Below are 20,319 nucleotides of genomic sequence, written 5' to 3' on the forward strand. Positions count from 1 at the left end.
ATGTTTACTGCTTCTGTTCTTCCTCCTAATTCACTGCGTAGTGCCTGGGGTCTTAAAAGCTTGCAAGCAGCCATCAATGGCACAACAATTGGTCTGTATCCGCCTGGAGCAACAGAGGAAGAAGGCAAGTCACGGACAGGAGAAGGATATGGAATGTGTGGCTAGTTGCCTCCATGTACAAATGCCTCCTTTGCCATGAGACCAGAAGAACTGGATGGTGCCCAGCTACCGTTACTGAACATTTTGATCAAAGATTCTATAGAAGAATCTTGATCAATAGGGGAAAAATGCAGAACAGAATTTCAAATTCTAATGGACTTGATTTCCTGGAGCCATGAAGGTTGGATGGACCCCTGAAACTCCTGCCCTGAGATAATCTTTAAACTTTAAATCAAAAATATCCCCTGAAGTCTTCTTAAAACCCAACAGTAGTTTAGCTTAACTAGTAAAAAATGTCTACTTGAGCATTATGCTCTTTTAAGAACTATATGGGATCAAATTAATAACAGCAACTCAAAAGATTAGATAGGAACCTTAGGGGGCAGTGAGTTTATGTTACTATGGAAGGAACTACTTGGAAAAGGAGGGTGAGAATGGTTGCACAATTCAAAAAATGTAATCAATGTCACTAAATGGTACACGTAGAAACTGTTGAATTGGTGTATGTTGTGCTGTGTGTATTCTCAACAAAATAAAAGAGACAGAATCTAATGATAGTAAGTTCTAACAGTACCATACTCTACCCCACCCCACCCACCCCCCACAGCACACTTTGGTGTACCTTGTGTGACAAGTAGCTATTAGAGTCTGAATGGATTGAATCAATCCATACCCACGAGTACATAACTCCCAGGCTAACCAAGTTTGGGGACTGGATCACTGGCTGCATCCTAAACGGTTCCAGGGCTGGCAGGACTTCTGTCCCTAAAGGGAGGCCTGGGGAATTGATATGCTGGGGTGGTTGGGCACCAGAAGTTTCCTTACGCAAGTCTCAAAATCAGTAAACAGGATCTGCAGGTGGGAAGCAGCTTTCGTGAGGGGAATGGAGAAGGGAATGGGGAAAGGACATGACTGGTGCCAAAAACAGCCCTTTCTGGAGTTCTGTTCTCCCCGGAGAAAGTCTCCTCAGGCAAACATGACAGAGTCTGGAGTACACAGTAAAAGCCAGTCCGTCTTTACTGTAGTGAGTGCAGGATACAAATAGTTTACAACAACCTCTAGCATTTTCTTAACCATTTGATAAAAAGTTCACTATAATATTTATTGTATAATGAAGAAAAAACAACACATTCAGGGAAAAATTGAGATTAACTTATTTTTCTTAAAAGGTTCATCTCAAGGATGGCAACAAAGTCCAGCTTGTGCCGCCAAACGGTTTTACTTGATCAAACCGTGTACAGCTTCTTGTGTGAACTGTTGACTACAAACATTTACCAAATACATAAATCTCTTTTAAAAAAGCCATTTTAAATATAGCAAAGCAGTGTCTTCTTGCACAGCAAAGTGAAGAAAGGTTCTACAGAGAAATAAAAGTTTTACATTTGTAAAATATTTTTCACATTCTAATCATCTAGCTTCTCATGACCCGATGCCAGGAGTTTTCAGGTTCCTTATTTACTATGTATTTCTTGTGCGCATGATGGTTAATACAGAAACTATGTTAATGCATTATTAGTTGTCCTTATAGTTAAAGGAAATGGTAAAACATATATTGTTCTTTCTGAACAAACCCCTGATTTAGCATGTAACACAATGGACATAATTAGGGCTCAAAAGATGCAGTTTTGGTTGGGACCATTTGTCTACATACAATGATGCTCTCACTTTGAATGTTAACACCAGTTAGAGTGCTGAAGAAGTACAGCTGCTGGAAACTGTACTTGAACCAGTGCAATTTATTCTAAACTTTTTTTGTTTTTGTTTTTTAGTAATAAAATATTTCATCTGAAGGGATAAAATTTTCTTGTAATGGTGTCTTATACAAAACATATGAATCTAAAAGGGTAAGAAAAGTAGGTTCTAAAGTAACACCATTAGTGTGTTCGCCACTCTAAATTGGTTTCCACCAAGAGACGTGTATGTGTTCGTACATGGGTGTTTGGTGAAGGATGTCTCTGTCAAGTCCACATGCTCCAAATCACATTGGGCATATGGGGAAAAGGTTAACAGTCAAATAATCAGTTCCTGAAAACGGAATAAATGGTTACTTGGTCAGTGTAATTTAAATACAAACTCCGAGCCTTGTGTAATATTATTTTAGAAAACAGTAGTTGTACTGATTATAAACCTGCATAGAAAGAAAGACTATTGAGATATAGTCAGAAAAGCCATCTCATAAGGCACACAAGAAAATAGACAGTAAATGTGAATGTGTTAACTCCTATTCCAATGTACAGCAGAAGTTCATGAACATGCATAAACGAAAGAATCACTTAACACTTTCAAAGCTATAAATGGTTTACAAAGTGGTAAGGATTATCTTGGAAATTCAGTGTTGGGAGACTGTCTGGTTTCAATTAGGCGTGACCTTATGACAAAATGTGCCTGTAAGTAGTTCAGTAAAATACATACATTTTAAAGGAAAATGAATCCTTTCTGAATAAGAGCCAAATGTCTATAACAAAGAGAAGACAGAGAGTATATTACCCTCCCCTTTTTGGCTTCTATCAAAATTTACTACCCAAATTGCCATGAAAATAAAATCTCCATTTTGTATCCTGTGACTGCTGCAGGTATACCCTGTACCTAATACCTATGTGTCAGTCAGGAAATATGGCTGATGGTTTGTAGCAAGTAGCATATGAGGAAAATGTCAAAAGGAACATAATTTAGGGGGAAAAGCAAAATATAAGTAAAAATTATAGGTAGCTGCTCAATATTCAGTTTAAAATATAAAATAGCGATTTTTAAACTCTTATTTTGAGTTTCTCAGGAAAAGGAGTATTTAAAAGCTATGATAAAAGATATACAGGACTCTGAATTTTTGTTCATGGCACAAGCCCAGTTAACTGAGGAACTAGCTGTTACCAATTCATTGCCTTCCTATAACAATACGGCTCCACTAATTTCAGTCAGGTTGGCAAGAACCATGACAAGGATCTGCATCGTGAGAGAATTTCTCCGCCCACACCAGAAGTGTCATTTCAATGCACAGAATCATCAGCGGTGCCGGCATACTGTAACCAGCGGCACTGTTCTGTTTTCAGAGGGTCAAGGGAAAAAAGAAACCCTTCCCCCATTAATGCTTTTCCTAATCATTTACCACTTATAAAACCTTTGTGCTCATCTAATATTTTGTCATTTCCTCTAATATTAGTTAAATTAGGTCAGCTTTTTCTACTATAGTTTTTCCTCACGAAAGGCAAATTTTTAAATAATGCCTTATAAAATCTGTTACAACACATTTTATATTTATGCAGGATGAATTTAAACACCATTTTTTTTGCCACTTTGCTATTTATGTACATATATATAAAATATATAATGATGCTCAACCCATACAGCACAAAGATTACAATGTAACATCACACATTCACCACCAGTGAGGGGAGAAACCCCTTTATACAATCCTCTGAAAAAACTGGGCTAATAATTAAAATCCAAAGTACAGTATATTTAACAAAATAGTAAATATTAAACAGTGAGTACTCTACTTAATAAGGACCTCGACTTTTCCCCCCAAATTGGTGGCAATCCACAAAAATATACTTTTTAATCTGGTGACCATACAATACATAGGTACTTACATCAAAGGTGATAATATATTTAAGATGCTATATACACAAAGAGTTTGGCTCAACTTTTAATTTACATATAGAATAACAAGTGTTCATGGCTTTTTTTTTCCAAGGTTCTGCTTGCGAGATATTTTAATTCTTTTCCCCCTCCTCAAATAAAACTAAAAAGTTAAAACAACAAGATAAAGCTATTCTTCCTTAAAAAAAAGAAAAAAAGAGAAAAAAAAAAGTACAACATACAGCTTTGGCTTATATAAATAATTCATAGCAGAATGTGTTCAAACGTAGTGAATATAATTTTATATATAATCATCAATTCATAAGGGTGTCTTCTTTCATATAAAATATACATGAGCTAAAATCAGTTTAATTTTTAAGATATGAATGTAAAAAGAAACTTCTGATGTATTCCAATTATAACTTAATATATTAGTTTTATTTTGTTAATGCTCTATATTTCTAGGCTAGTATTTTCTGAATATCTCATGCGTGTTTTCTATTCTCTCTCCGTTTTATTAGCTAAAGATCACTTCTTTGACCCAATACATTTTTGCACGTGCAAAACAGTTATGTGTGGGACTTTTTTTTGTTTTTTTAAATATCAACAGCCCTTTCCCATGCACCTCTTTGCAATAGAGACCCATGCCAGGTTGGGTAATTAATATAAATGACATTTTATGTACAGTATTGCTTTCTTGGTTCCTGCTTTTCTACTGCTCTGTTCTACAAAGCATTTTTAAGTACTACAGTCACTGCACAGTTAAATAAAACAAGTAGGGGCCCTCTAGGTTTCTGCAAGCTAGTGTGGGACAACTACATATGGGTACACATTTCTTTGCAAAAACTGGTTATCTTACGAAACAAGTAGTCCAAGGAAGTGCCAGACTAGACCTCCACCTACAGGGTGCTGTTTGCCATGGGACGTACATCTGCAGATCTACAGGGAGTTTGCAGGTAAGTGCCTGGTTCTGTGTCTGCAATACACACCCACACATACACACACACTCACACCCACATACATATATATGTAAAGGGATATATATGTATGTATGTACATATAAATATACTTAACTCATGTCCTTATTGAGCGATTTAGATATGTAGGGCAGTTCACTGCAGCAACACGAACGCCAGCCCTGGAAGCCTTAAGTAACCCACGCGTCCATCCGCATCCGCTTCACAGAAGGGCTTTCTCTGTCCTCAGTGTTTGGGGGTCGGCCCAGCACAACTGGAGAATGGAAGTCGCCCCGCGGATCCTCCCGGTCACTGCCATCGTAGGAGCTACTAGAGCTGCTCAGGCTGTCCACAGGGGAACGCCCCATTTCCTGCCGGGGCTGGGGCTGGGGCTGCAGGGGCGGCTGTGGCGGCGGCTGCTGCTGCTGCTGCTGCTGCTGCTGCTGGAAGCCTGATGGGGTCATTCGATCCCGGGGAGGTGAAATTGGTTCTGACTTAATGTTGATGTTTTGGTTGGTATTAATGGATAAATTTGAACCCTGAGATAACTGCCCTCCAGCACTGTAGGGAAAGAGACAGACAGAGAGAGGTTAGATGGTTGTGAGTGCATCTGTATAATTGGAATGATATTACAGACACAGCCCGACTGAAAATAGTCCCATGTCTGAGATCCTGTCGGAATTTCCAAAGACTGGTTTTGGTTGTTTCCTTCAGTGCTTGGCACAAAAAGAAATTGCCTCTCCCTGGGAGGAAGAAAACCATACAGCTGAGCCCTTTAGTTACTGGTTCTATGAGCCCACAACTCTGATACCTGTGTAGCTGAAAAACAGTGTCAGTAGCTAACGCTGTGCGTGGACCAAAAAGGGAGGGGAGTGAGATGGCGACTTGGACTCTGGTTCCTGCTCTTCTCTTCCTTGGCATCTTCTCAGCTCTGCGCACTACGACAGGCACAGCGTCTCAGCGACCCTTACAACTCTAAGAAGGCAGTCACGTCATTCTTATTTTCCAAATGAAGAAACAGTCGCAGAAAGGCTAAGTGACTTGCTCAGAGTGGTACAGTAGGAGTGTACAGGCTTTTCCCCAGCTCTGAGCTTCAAGCCAAGCCATTTTCACTGCTTTTTCCAGGACTACTTTTAGTGTGTGCATTTAGGATGCTTAGTATAGGCCTGAGGGACAAACACCTGTGTGGGCAAAGAAACTTCCCTGACACAATTCCCGAGAACTACTGCTAACACTGTGCACCTAGAGCTATTTCTGAATATGGGAGGAAAGGGGTTTGCTGAGCTAGGGCTCTCTGGGCACTTTCAGGGCAGGAAGCTAGGGCGCCCCTACTGTCCTGAGCAGGGGCAAAGGAGCCAGCCCACACGCAAACTGCTGGGTCTGCTCTGCTGCCCCCTCTTCTGGGACGCTCTCCTCCACGTGCTCCATGGGTCTACCGTGACACTACCCCTTCTCCTTTCTGCTCAGGGGTATCTGGTCTCACCCGAGTACCACTGTAATCCTCTCGTTGATACCCCTACACCCTGCTCAAAGGAATGTTCTCTTTGTGAACCCTTCTTGGTGAGGTGCGGTGTATGCAATGGGCTGGGCCAGTGAAATGAACTCTGTGTAGTCTGATCCACACAAAAGGTACTCCCCACTTCTCCTCCCCTACAATCCAGGGAGAAAGCAAAGGGCACAGCTCATTTTCCTGCTCTCCTTGTCCACAGATATTCACCAAGCAAAAACAGGGAAGGGTGGTAGGTGGGCCTGCATACCTTCAAGCTGCCTTTCTTCAAACAGTGGAGTCACAGACAGGCGTTGGGAGGTAGGGGTGGGAGTAGATGGGTTGTCAATCACTGATCAGTAGGTAGAAGATGGAGTGCATATGGGTGGCATCCGTGCCTTGATGCCCCCTTAGAGTACTAACAGGGTCTCTCTACCTTGGTGTGTCCATATGAGAAACGCCTTGCTCCCTGAGTCCCTTCAAGCAGTGCCTAGTTTGTTCAGTATCCGAGCTAGTATCTACAGCCATGAAAAGAAAATATTTTCTCTGAACACTTGTGTCCAACTAAAAAAGAATCACTGCAGGATTATTGACATGAAAGTCAACAGAGCAAAAGACTAACTATTACGAAAAGAGAGTACGGTGGGCTGGGAGTAAAGATTTGGGGAAATTTTTCTAGTTACTCACACAAGAGAGCTGAGGGCTGCTTGTCCTAAATGGTGCTGCTGCCAGGCCGACACCTGTCCCAAAGACAGCATTCCTGGGGAGCTGAAACCCTGCAGGGCCGACAGGTCCGCACTAGTCAGTGAATAATCTAAAAAAGGGAAGAAAATACTGCTTTTGTGTATGATGAAAAGTACTCAGGTTATTCTACAAACGCCCAAGCAAAACCTGTTCTTCAAACAGTAGTAGCTTTAGAAGTTTCTTGGTTGAGAGAAGCTAGGTACTACATAACACAAAACAACACACTTATGTGTGTAAACCCCACAAAAAAATTTCTTTTTGTAAGTTTAAAGGCTCTAGCTACATTTAGTTGTCTGAGATTGTTTAAATACAACAAAACTCGGGTTTGTAATAAACGTTTGCAGTTTATCACTTCACAAAAGTTGAGTGTGTTCCTACACCCCTGTTGTTTTAAATAAATACGCCCATGGCACTGCCCTTCTGAAGAAAGAGAAATGCTCCGGCTCACTCGGACTGAACCTGGATCCGGAAGACTTATATTCTCGAGGTACAGGGGGAACCAGAAAGACACAGTACCGCTTCTCATGAAACGCCAAGCTTAGCAACATCAAGTGCATTATCACACAAATAGTTAACTGCATTTGTTTAAAGTACTGGTGCTATCACAGTTCCTTACTGACTGCAAAATACTTTCAAGTTCATTAAAGAGCTTTATGTGCTACTAGAGCAAAATATAGCTCATTTTATACATGAACGCTTCAGTCATAATCACTTTGACCAAGACTTAAGACATTAGTTCTCATTCACATGTAGACCTATTCTCAACTCATCATTAACACCTGTCTTTTCTGTTTAGTTCTAAACAGAGGTGGCAAAAATTCTACTTTTAACTTCTTTCTCTTGTCTCAAGAGAGGCGTTTAAAGAAATTGGTCTGCCTAGTGAATAAACATTTTTTAAAAAAAGGAATTGAGTTGAAACAGCATAGCTGGTGCTCAGGATTCTGTTCTGACTCTATACTTTTCTCATTCTCGATGCTCAAAGATAGCCTCCACCATTCCACGGAGGCTAGAGGCAGAGAGGTCCACTGCACTGATGCCTCTTACAGTGCCCCCGCTCCCCCAGGGCACTTCTGACCTCTAGGTCCTTATATCCAACTGCCTACTTGGATGTCTCTCCAAACAACTCAAATTTGAGATGCTCCAAAATGGACTCATCTTCTCCTGCAAACCTGTTCCTCCTTAAATATCCCCAACCTTAGTAGATGGCACCAACGCTCACCCAGATGCTTAGGCTGAAAACCTGTGGGGTTATCCTTGGTTCTTCTCTCTTACTCCCACAACCAACCAGCACGTCTGGTCAATCTTTCGACTGTCTCGCAAGTCTGCCACAACTCCCCATCTCTACTGCCACCACTCAGTGCACCCACTGGCGCCATTACTTGGATCACTATAATAGCCTCTTCTGTGGCCTCCTTGCCCCAATGTATACTGCAGCCAAAGTGATGTTTTCAAAATGACAAAGATGATCATGACATTCCTTTGTTTAAAACTTTTTATGGCCTCCCAATGCTCTCAAGATAAAGTCCAAAATCCTCAACACGGGCTATTAAACCCCTACTTACCTCTCTAGTCTCAACTCTAACCGCCCCTGCCCTCTGCTGTACCTCCAGCCACACTGGCTTTCTTTCAGTTCCTAAAGACAGCCATGCTCCTTCTGTCTCCTAGCCGTTGCACATGGTATTCGCCTCTGCCAGGAACACTCTCCTACTTTGCCTAGCTAAGTCATGCACACCTCTTTAGGAGTAAACTTAAATACAGCCCTTAACACAATTGCAATAAATTATTCCTAGACCATTTCTCTTATGCTTTTCTTCCCTATGATCCACTGTTAACTATGCACTCTTGTGCTTCCAGCGCCTGGCATGGTACCTGCCACACAGCAGGTGTTCCACCAATATTTGCTGATGACTGCATGCACACACTTGTGAAGCTGGCAGCAATCTTACTGATGGGCAGGAAGAGGTGCCTATAGGATATTTTAGCACATAACTGTTTTACTTTTTGAAACACTGCTCATTTATTCATTCCTTTATTAACTGTTTGGTATGTGTTTGACACTAAATATGTACAGGAAGGCAGGTATGATACTAAAGAAAGATAAAAGATAGACTTTCTACAAGTGTTGAGAAAATGCAAATAGATAAGCAAGTTAAAGGTAATATAGTAAATCAAACAGAATAGATGCTGCAAAAAGAGAGCAAAGACAAAGCCAGTCAAAAGATGAAATGAGACTGAAGCTAAACACCTGATGGTTTTGAGAAAACCTGACTCCAGTTTTACAGGTTTTGGTAATTCCTCTGAACTTGTAAAAATAAGTTCTTTCTAATCCAATGGCATTTCTAAAAACCACTATCACGGAATTTTTAAGTATGCTGAAAACCTTGTAATGAAATGCTCAGTAAGCTGTAATCTAACTTCAACATTCAGTTCAAGCTACATCTTCTCAGCCAATACGCCTCTGAATATTCTAGCCCACAGATCTCTCTCTGTTCCTACCTTCTCAGGTCTCAGAGTATAAATGGGTAACTTAACCACGCAGGACTTCCTCTCCATGGTTAGCAACTTAGGTATGTCCCATCTCCTTAGGCAGAATAAACTTGGGAGAAAAGATGGTGTCGCACGTATAACAGGTAATCGGTACATTGAAAGAGAATATCCTACGAATGCATAATCAATGGCTTTACTCCGGAACCTTGCTGTGTGTAGGACACAAATACCAGACTACAATTCACAGACCCTAGCTAGGCTAGTCTGCTGTTGGTGGATTTAGCTATTTTATTTTGAGTGTTAGAAATGGTAGTGTACATTTCCTAAGACGCTTTCTTTTTCTTTTATTTTCACTTGAAACAAAATCTTTCAAAATTGTTCGTTTTAAAATAATTAAAGCAAAATTGAATGTTTTTTATCAATTGCTCTGTACTTCTCTGTTAGCTCCCAATAGCAGCTAAACAGCTGAAGCATTTGCCCCAAGTCTAAAATGTGATGATCTTTATCAGAGTCTACTTGTAAGAATCACAAAGAGTACCTTCCCTGTAGAAATTCCCTGCATTACAGTCTCAGAGCAATGGACAAGGTATAGTTTAACTATTTCCTTCTTCCTCCGAAGCATCAAGTGTTTGGCTCCGCTAGAGAGAACATGTGAACACATGCATTTTCTGCCACTTCTTAAAGTGGCAAAGAGAAATGAAACTCACTGCGCAGAAGGTTCTCCACATAGCCCATTTGGCTAAAGCACCCCTCCAGACACTGTAGCATTTTTAAACTTCCCACATATACCGCCCAGTTAGGGTATCTTAAGATAAAGTCTAAACATCAGGGGTGAAGAGTGACTGGCTCTGAGGAGGGGCGGCTGAGGTCCTTGTGTTTCTGCTCCTCAGGCACAAACGAAGCAAACTACTCATTACCTGGAGGAAAACACAACCCGCCCAACACAGCTCTACACCCACCACACCCCAAGTGCTGAGTTCCAGAGACTCATGTTCTTTCCCAAAGCAGGTTAACACTGCATAAAGGAAAACACTCTATTTGAAAAGCCTGGAGGAGTGAGATACCGTGTAATAAGAAACTACACAGAAAATACTGAGTAATAGGCTATTAGCCTCCTGGGTTTAATGAACGCCACAATTTTGATAATAGCTACTTGTTTTATTGTCAGGGGAAGTGAAGGTTCATGTTAGAGAAACAGAAACAGGTTCAGAACTGGTTGGAACCCCTGCTAAGAATTTGCATTTCCACCTCAGATATACTGAATCAGAATTTACATTTTAACAAGATCCTCAGGTGATGCTTATGTAAAATAAATTCTGAGAACAACTGCTTCCCTAGTGGTTCTCAGAATTGGTCACTAACCAGCAGCATTAGCACTGTCTGGGGAACTTGTTAGAAATGCAAATTCTCAGCAGGGGTTTGAACCCGAATAAACTGGTTTGAAGCTCAGAATAGAAATAACTTATTTAATTCATTGTACTATTAATACTAGCAATTTTTTCAAGTCTAGCATATGTTTTTTTAATATACTCAAATGTGAATCTGAAAAAAACTGGTAATTTATTTAAATAAATACACTTTTCAAAAATCACAAGAGGGCACACTGATCACGGGAGAGAAATAAAACACATGAAAGGCAACAGAGCAGGCTCACCAGTGTTGTAGGCAGTAGGCATTGCTGAGTACACAAGTCCCTGTGGAGGCAAGCTTGGGGTTGTCACAGACACCACTGGAGTAGCAAGAGGTTGAGTGGCTTGAGAACTGCTTATCCTCTGTGTATTCTGTGAGAGATTAGAAAAAGTGTTTATTATGTGAGTATTTTTATGTTTAGACTTAATACTTCAAAAATAACATTCAATTTAAAAGTGACATTTTTCACAGTTTTATAACGTGAATGTTGTATTTCCCGAAAAAGTGATGATGTGAAAATCTTATTATATACTAAAATATACTAATTAAATAAGAACACTAAATGGGACATATTTTTATATTAATTATTCATTTTCTTTTTTCATAGAGGGTTTATTAATGTCATAGACATGGCCTTACAACAGAAACATACATTATGGGTGATAACACATTTATATGTGAGCCTAAATGAGATCTGATGCCATTACAAACACTGCCAGGCCACCCTCAATAAAATGTGTGTAGGTTCTAAATACCTGATGATAGCGAAGATCGTTTGTACATTTGGGATAATAAGTCCATGAGTACAGTAAGTCCCCGGCTTACTGTACTTGCCCTTTAATGTGATGTACATTTGCCCTAACTTTGAAATGACTGAACCAACTCATACTGGCAACAAATTCTTCATCACAATCACCTTCACTTGCCGCACATGCACTTTTTAAATCACTGAAAAGCCCAGAGCCTTTTCTTGTACCAAAGTAAGTATAAATAAGAAGTGTATGTACCTGTTCTGACTTACCTACAAATTCAACTTAAAAGACACAGTTAGGAACAGATCCTCATTTGTAACCTGGAGACTGCTTGTATAGGAATCAAACTATGTTTATTTGCAACACTTACATGTTATCATGGTTTTTTAAGTCCTGGCTTATTGAAGTGCATCTTGTATTCTTATTTCTTGGACTCCTTCCCTCTTATCCCGACCTATTTTTTGACAGCAACGTCAGCTATGTCTCCCTCTACACTCCCAATTCTTTTGAAAGTAAAGGTATTGAGTAGACAGCTTTTAAATAAATTACTTTTGAGTACAGAGTTGTGAATGGAGCAATAATAAATGCTTGCTGATTGGTTGGATCTACACGGTATCCTATCTACAATGGGAATGAATGAAAAAAACCCAACTTTATTGAACAGTCAACTCAGTTTAAGACAGTCATCGTCCTCTATGAGTAAGGGTATGAGAGAACCAGTTTCTCACTGTGTCACTGGTAACATTTTTCAAAACTGAGGCTCAGAGGAACCGAACAGATTCCATGTGGTTAGTGCACAAGTGTCCACTATTTTTTTTATTTTTATTTTTTCCTAAATGAAGAAGTTATAGTCTGATAAATGATTTTGGGGGCATAAGCTGTATCAATAAAAGTATAATTCAGTACCCTTGAGATTTCTTATAAAGAACTAGTTCTTATTTATCACCACTTTTGGAGGGAATGTCAGATGAAAGCCTCTGGCTAGATCTAGCGATGTGAAAAAGAGATCACTTGAAGGACGATCCAGATCTGTTTCTTTCTTTTTAGTTTGTATTTTCTCTTCAGTTTAAGTTAGATGATGTTAGACAGTGTAGTATGTGGAGACACTGCCTGAGTTTCTGTCCAAGATTCACTCACCTCTTCCTATCATTCCCTATCATCTTCGTTTGTACAGTGTCCTGCCTGCCTCACAGTGCTACCGTGAGAATCAAATGATGTGATACGTTTGGAAGTGCTTTGTTAACTGAAGTACTAAACAAATGTAAGATATACCAGATGCCGTCAAGTCAATTCCGAGTCATGGCAACCCTATAGGACAGAGTAGAACTGCCCCATAGGATTTCCAAGGAGCAGCTGCTGGATTCGAACTGCTGACCTTGTGGTTAGCAGGCGTAGCACTTAACCACTGTGCCACCAGGGCTCCAAAAATGTAAGACAGTATCCTTAAAATTACTGTCCCAGGAACCCCCCCCCCCCCGCTCCAAAATTTTGCTCTACAAAACTGGTAAGAAAAAAAAGAATAAATTTATCCTTTCTCATTCATAGCCAGTCCACTGGAGTTGTCAAGAAGGAAAATTGTTCTAGAATTGCAAGGACGCTAAGGAACCTGCAGCTTAGTTTTCTCCAGAAGAGTCTTTAAGGCAGGCTCCAGGGCACTCTCCTTCCTTGTTCTGGATCTGAGTCATCCATGATTATATTTTAGGGCTCAAACCAATCTGAACAACTTTCTAACAGATTGTGTTTCTGGTTATATATTGGTTCTGACATATAAAGCTCTGCATTTTTAATTTATTTAAGTTTTACAGTTTGAATTCTCTTAGATGAAATTTTAAAGAATATGAATGGCTGTTTATAATTTTAAGTCATGTATGTTTCTTAGTTATAAATATTTATTTTTATGATTTCTAGATTTTATAGTCTTCAAAGACTTATAAATTTATCTTTGAGATTTTATAATTGAGGGTACTTTAAGGAATGTGGAAAGTCAGCATATGATAACTGAGAACACATTTCAGTCTCAGCACTGAGTTACTAATTGTAACGATTTTTTCAGATAGGCATTTATTGGATTTAATTTGTCCTTTCATATTTGGTTAATGGTACTTCAAACATCAAATACCAGGTGAAAGAACATCCACACCATGGCTTCATCTCGATGGCAATCTCCTGGCATGACCTCAAAGAGAGGGTAACGGTGAGACTCCAATACATTGGTTGTACCCATCAAAGCTTCTAATGTCAACGGCAGAGTTCTACAAGAGCAAGTGACTTTCAGAACCACTAGAGGGCAACACGTTGCCAGATAATTCACAGAGAAGCATTCCTGTCAATTTAAACATAAATAAACCACTGCCATAGAGTTGATTCCGACTGAGAGCGACCCCACAGTGTTTCCAAGGCTGTAAATCTCTACTACAGAAGGAGATTGCCACATCTTTCTTCCAAGGAGCTGCTGGTGGTTTCGAACCACCAATCTTTCTGTTAGCAGTCAATCGCTTTAACCACTGCACCTCCTAAGCATAAAATAGTGAGGTCTAACCTAGGATGAATTATTTTAGCTTGAATTATAAACTTCCATTTGCTAACCATTACTGTATCATTAAGTATTTCACCAAAAGATATTCCAAATCTGCACATATTATAATCCAATACCACATTCACAGCTGACTAGTATTATTTCTGTTAAAACAAAACCACAGCCAAAATTGAGAGCAATCATGAAGCTAAATAAGGAACGATCTCTTATTTTAAGGACAGAGCACAGACAACCTTATTTGAAAGAAAACAAACTGTGCAAAGCACACCGGCATGCATAAACATGTAATAATCCAGTGTAAGTAAAACCAACAGATGCCTTTCCCCCACGTTTTCATGCAATCTGAACCTGGTCTAAGCTAAAGACAGAACAATTTCAAGTTTTAATTTCTTTAAAATTAAAGACATAAAAGTAGCAGCTGATTCTGAATTCATATGATTACTTCTGTGAGGTGTGGGTTTTAGTTCCCAAAGAAGAAACAGATCAACTGCAAGTTATTTTCATCAAATTTATTTTCTAAAGGCAAAGCCAATATAAACCACTTATTTTTTTTGAGGGGTGGGGTGGGGTGGGGGAAGGTAATAGTTGCTTTTAAGAACAGAATATATTCTCATAGAAAAAAGTTAAGTTTGTGTATTTTCAACTATAGACATTCCTTAGTAAACAGGGAATCCCCTTGTGGTTCAGATCTTCTGATGCAGGCTGAAACAATTCCAACTCTGAAAAAGGTGACCTCACCAAAAATGATGTAATCTTTTTGAAAGAAAGAAAATAACACAAGACTATGTGCTACAATCTGAGGAACTTTGAGGGTGAAGTCATTTTCTAAAAATATTTTAATAAGTTGGGGAACTATATAAGGTATATTGTATCTTTTCTTTAAAAAAGCTTTAACAAGTGTCCTGTGCTCATGGACAGCTCTTGTTTTTAAAGGCTCTATTCCAATGTTCCCTCCAACAAATAAAATGGGTCAACACACACAATCATAAACAGAAAAACTAGATTCTGTAGTACCAGTAGATTGCTTTAGTTATTCATTCAGAGGTGATTAATTTTAAAAAAAAATCTGTGTAACAAAGGGAACATGGATTAGATAAAAACATTTTAGAGAATTAGCACTTTCTAAATCTATCAACTCTCTTCAAGCACAAACCCACACTCACCAACTCCAATTCCTCTTCCTCCGACTGCACTCAGCACAAGAGAGGGATAAGAGAGTTACTATGACTGTTGGAACTCACAAGCAAAATTTTTTTTTAGAAAAACATAATTTGGACACTCAATTGTCTGGAACTCTAAAGAGATGATTACATATGCAACAAATAGAAACATAAATTACTCTTTGTTCCTATACTTGTAATTGATTTTAAAACACTGTAAAGATTGTTTTAAATTCTCCAGGTACAGGATTTGAAGCCACCCCCTCCCCCACAAATACATGGCCTGCTCTTATGCTGGTCTCTCTGACATACAGCCATGCCGATGATACAATATTTAAAAGGGTCCCTAATCATAATATTAGTTTATACCTGGAACCTGGAGAAAAATAACTATACTTACATCTTAATCCTCTCATCTCTATCCCACCTGGTCACACATGTCCTCTTACTCCTACTAGATTCTGTGCTCCTTAGTGGGCAGAAATTGTTTTATGTTTTCTTATTTCTCCCACAGTAGTTAACACAGTGTTATGAAATAACAGCAACTTAAACATTTGTTAATAAAACACTTTTAAATAATATAGTTTATCGATGTTTATCATTTGCAAATATAGTTTTCATATGAATAAAATAACTTCAATGGAGGAAAACCACATATACGAAGAAAATGAGACTAAAGAAGAAATGAACTAATAAGATATGTACCCAAAATAGATGAATTAAACACATTTGTTCCTTTTCTCCTAAACATTTAGAAAATATGTATATGCTAGAAATAATCTGTTAATTAGTTTGTTCTTATTTTACTCATGTAAGTCAAATTTCTTTGTCAGTATGTGAAAACGGTCTTTATAAGCATGACTGATACATAAAGCCCCAATGTGGAAGCAGATTTATGTGCACACGGATGGTATAAAATGGAAGGGAGGCCAATTACTTAACAGTCGTCTACAATTGTTATTTCAAATGCCAGTAAAATGCTCTTCAATTGTTTTGTTATAGATATCTTTACCTATCTCCAACTACAAGATACACATCAAAGTACTATAAAATGCTGTGGGTGAAATACATACAGCTTTCAGTTTAACCTACAAGGATAATAGTATAAATAGTTCAGATGGCAAATTGAGTTTTCCACACTTCATGATCTCTTAAAAAATAATTATATTGACAAGTTGCTAATTTTAGTTTACTAAATATCCTTACAAATGTGTATCTGTACTGTATATGAAACTTTTTGTAGTTTATATTTCTGAAAGATAATAGCAGGTATCCCACATCCAGTTTCTTAAAAGGTAAGCCAAATGCCCAACCTAAATGCCACTTTCTTCTTGGCTCCTTTTTTTGGGCATATATATTTCTTTGTTATGTATGTATATATGTATGTATTTTTAACTTTTTATTATAACTTTAGATTTAGAGAGCAGCTTCAAAAAAAGAGCTCCCTCATACCCCTCATCCAGCTTTCCCCAATGTTAACATCTCAAATAACCATGGTACAATTGTCAAAACTAATAACACTGGTACAATACCACTTAATTAAAACTAAAGATCTTAGCTTTTTTTTAAACCAGACTGGTTTCATCAGTCTTTCCGTCTATTCCAGAATCTAATCAAGGATCCCACAATGCTTTTAGTTGTCATGTATCCTTAGTCTCCTATGGTCTGTGAAAGTTCCTCAGTCTTTCCTTGTCTTTTATGACCTTGACACTTTTGAATAGTACTGATGAGGTAAGTCGTAGAATGTCCACCAATGTGGACTTGTCTGATTTTTCTCGACTTGTCTGATTTTTCTCCTGGTTAGATAGAGGGTATATGGATTTTCGTAAGAGTATCACAAAGGTAATGTGACCTTCTTAGCACATTGTATCAGAAGGCACATGGCACCTCTATGTCCCATTACCAGTGATGTTAACCTTGGTCTTTCAGAATTATTCACTACAAAATCACTTTTTTTCCCTTTGTAATCAACAAATATTTCAGGGGAGACATTTAGAGGCTATTCAAATATCTTGTTTCTCCTTTACCTTTTGCCCATTAATTTTGGCATTCATCTGTTGATCTTGCCTACAACAATTATTACTGTACTACTGAGCCCTGGTGGCCCAGTGGTTAAGAGCTCGGCTGCTAACCAAAAGGTCAGCAGTTCAAATCCACCAGCTGCTCCTTGGAAATCCTATGGGGCAGTTCTATTCTGTCCTATAAGGTCACTATGAGTCAGAATCGACTCGATGGCAACGAGTTTGGTTTTTATGGTGTTCTAATGGTGACTTCCTATTTCACTTTTTCTACATTTATTAATTGGAATGCTTCTCTAAGAAAGAATTGTTTTTTCTCAATTATATATTCAATCATTTATTTCTGTCAGTAATGGACTCACAGATACTTTTTATTTTTATTAAATTTAAATTTTTTTTTGGCTGTTGGGAGCTTTTGAGAAAGGTTGACTCCTATAACCTTTTGCACTTCCTTATCATTTTGCATTTCCTTATCCTCTGGCACCTCTGGCTCATCTTGTATTTTCCTGCACGAGCTCTAAAATCAACCACTTCTACAAGGAGCCCTGGTTCCTTTTATTGAAGAAAGGTATTTAGAAACCAAGATCTGAGTGCTAGGTATGCTCACTGTTACTGGGTGTCACTACTTCAAGGCCCTCTCAGCAGACAGAGTAAAGAAATATATGTGTGCACAGTAATTCATAGAGCTCTCGTGGCACATGGTTAAGTGCCTGGCTGCTAACCAAAAGGTCGGCAGTTTGAATCCACCAGCAACTCTGTGGGAGAAAAGACCTAGTGATCTGCTCCTGTAAAGATTACAGCCCAGGAAACCCTATGGAGCATTCTACTCTGTCCTACAGGGTTGCTATGAGTTGGAATCAATTCAATGGCACACAACAACATACTAATTCATGTATACACATGTATATTTCTGCATCTATATTTATATTGAAAATACAACAATAGCATAAGTTCATACTGATATATCCAACTACAGCTCAGACACACAGAGGTCATTCTAGCCTCCCTGCCCTCCCCTTGCTTATCTGTAACTTCTTTCTCCAACAATGAGAAACCTAGCTTTTTATCTATAATATATTCACTTATTTGGTGTGTGCATGTGTGGGGTGTGTGTGCACAAAGTAGTTTTAGAGTTGTTAAACCATACTCACGTGAGAAACATATTTGCCAGCTAGAGTACTGTCATGGATTGAATTGTGTCCCCCAAAAAATGTGTGTAGCAACTTGGCTAGGTCATGATTCCCAGTGTTGTATGACTGTGTAATCTGATGTCATTTCCTTATGTGTTGTAAACTCTATCACTATGATGAAATTATATGTGATCTCCGTATGTGTTGTAAATTCTATCACTATGATGAGGTTATACTGATGAGGCTGACAAGATTAGATAGTGTCTTAATGCAATCTCTTTTGAGATATAAAAGAGAGAAGCGAGCAGAGACACATAGGAACCTCATACCACTAAGAAAGCAGTGCTGGGAGCTGAACACGTCCTTTGGACCTGAGGTTCCTGTGCTGAGATGCTCCCAGACCAAAGGAAGACTGATGCATCACAAGGACCTTCCTCCAGAGATGACAGAGAGAGAAACCCTTCTCCTGGAGCTGATGCCCTGAATTTGGACTTGTAGCCTAATGGACTATGAGAGAATAAATTTCTCTTGTTAAAAGCCATCCACTTGTGGTATTTCTGTTGGAGCAGCACTAGGTGACTAAGACAAGTACAGTGTCTGGGTATAATTTTTTTTTTTTAACTTTATAGTATCCAGTCAAAACAGTTTTCCAAAGTTATTCAGGCTAGCTCCTTTCTTCCTCATCCCCTTCAGTATGACCATGTCACTCATTTGTAATATAGTTATATTCACGTGTCACTGTTCGCATTCCATCTTGGGTTCCCCTGAAATTCTGGTTGATTTCTTTAAAAATTGCATGCAGTAAAAATCACTCTTTGTAGTGTACAATTCTATGGGTTTTAACAAGTGAATAGACCCATGTATCCAACAGCACAATATCATATAGAACAGTGTCATCACCTGAAAAACTCCCTCATGCTACCCCTTTGTAGTCACCAAATCCCCTTCCTCACAGCCAACTACTGTTTACTCATCAGTGGTTACTGATCTATTTTGCATTTTCCAGAATAATATATAAATGGAATCATACAATATGTAGTCTTCTGTATCTGACCTCTTAAATGTATACTGCATTGAAGATTCACACACGTTGCTGTGTGAATCAATAGTATCTTCTCTTTTAGTGAATAATATCCCATTGTACAACTATGGATGTACCACAGTTTGCTTATCCACTCACTTGCTTGACAAATGCATAGAGTTGTGTATCTAACAGCCCAGTACCATATACAATAGTTCTATACCTTGAAAAGCTCCCTTTATAGTCAATTCCTCTCCCCACTTCCAACCCCTGATCTGTTTTGTGTTTTCCAGAATGTCATATAAAAGGAATATACAATGGGTAGGTAGCCTTTTGGATCTGGCTTCTTTCACTTAGCAAAATTCATTTAAGATTCATTCATGTTGTGTCAATCGTCTGTCCCTTTTCATTACTGAGTAGTATTCGTTTGTATGGATTTATCATAGTTTGTTTATCTATTAATCTGCTGAAGGACACCTGGGTTGTTTCCAGTTTTGGGCGATTATGAAATTACAGGTTTTAAACTGCCCCATATGATTTCCAAGGAGCAGCTGGTGGATTCAAACTGCTGACCTTCTGGTTAGCAGCCAAGCTCTTAACCACTGCGCCACCAGGGCTCCATTTCAATTTCCTAGGAGTGGGACTACTGGGTTGTACGGTGAGTATACATTTAACTTTATAAAAAATTGCTGAGCTGTTTTCCAAAGTGACTGTACCATTCTGCATCCCCACCAAGAATATATGAGAGTTTTGTTGTTCTACATCCTTGCCAACACTTGGCATTTTCAGTTTTTTTAATTTTAATTTTAGTCATTTTAGTAAGTATGTAATGGTATTTCATTGTAGTTTTAATTTCCAATTCCCTAAAGCTTAATGCTGTTGAG

General features: G+C 38.7%; 1 protein-coding gene across 6 annotated transcripts in view; it reads right to left on the reverse strand.

Annotated features, from left to right (window-relative positions):
• Positions 1-1,153: 1,153 nt before the first annotated feature.
• The window catches only part of MEF2A (myocyte enhancer factor 2A), a 220,036-nt gene continuing 200,870 nt past the window's right edge, over positions 1,154-20,319 (reverse strand). For 2 of the 6 annotated variants that reach the window (XM_023727873.1, XM_004372652.2), the window contains 3 exons: positions 11,063-11,189; positions 6,865-6,991; positions 1,154-5,252 (listed from right to left, as the gene is read on the reverse strand). In XM_023727873.1, coding sequence (XP_023583641.1) covers positions 4,883-5,252; positions 6,865-6,991; positions 11,063-11,189 — 624 coding nt within the window. In that variant the 3' untranslated portion in view covers positions 1,154-4,882. The remainder of the gene's footprint in view (positions 5,253-6,864; positions 6,992-11,062; positions 11,190-20,319) is intronic. The other 4 variants (XM_023727871.1, XM_004372651.3, XM_023727870.1 and 1 more) reach the window with 2 other exon arrangements.

Source organism: Trichechus manatus, unplaced genomic scaffold (genome assembly GCF_000243295.1).
Source record: "Trichechus manatus latirostris isolate Lorelei unplaced genomic scaffold, TriManLat1.0 scaffold00019, whole genome shotgun sequence".
Taxonomy (NCBI): domain Eukaryota; kingdom Metazoa; phylum Chordata; class Mammalia; order Sirenia; family Trichechidae; genus Trichechus; species Trichechus manatus.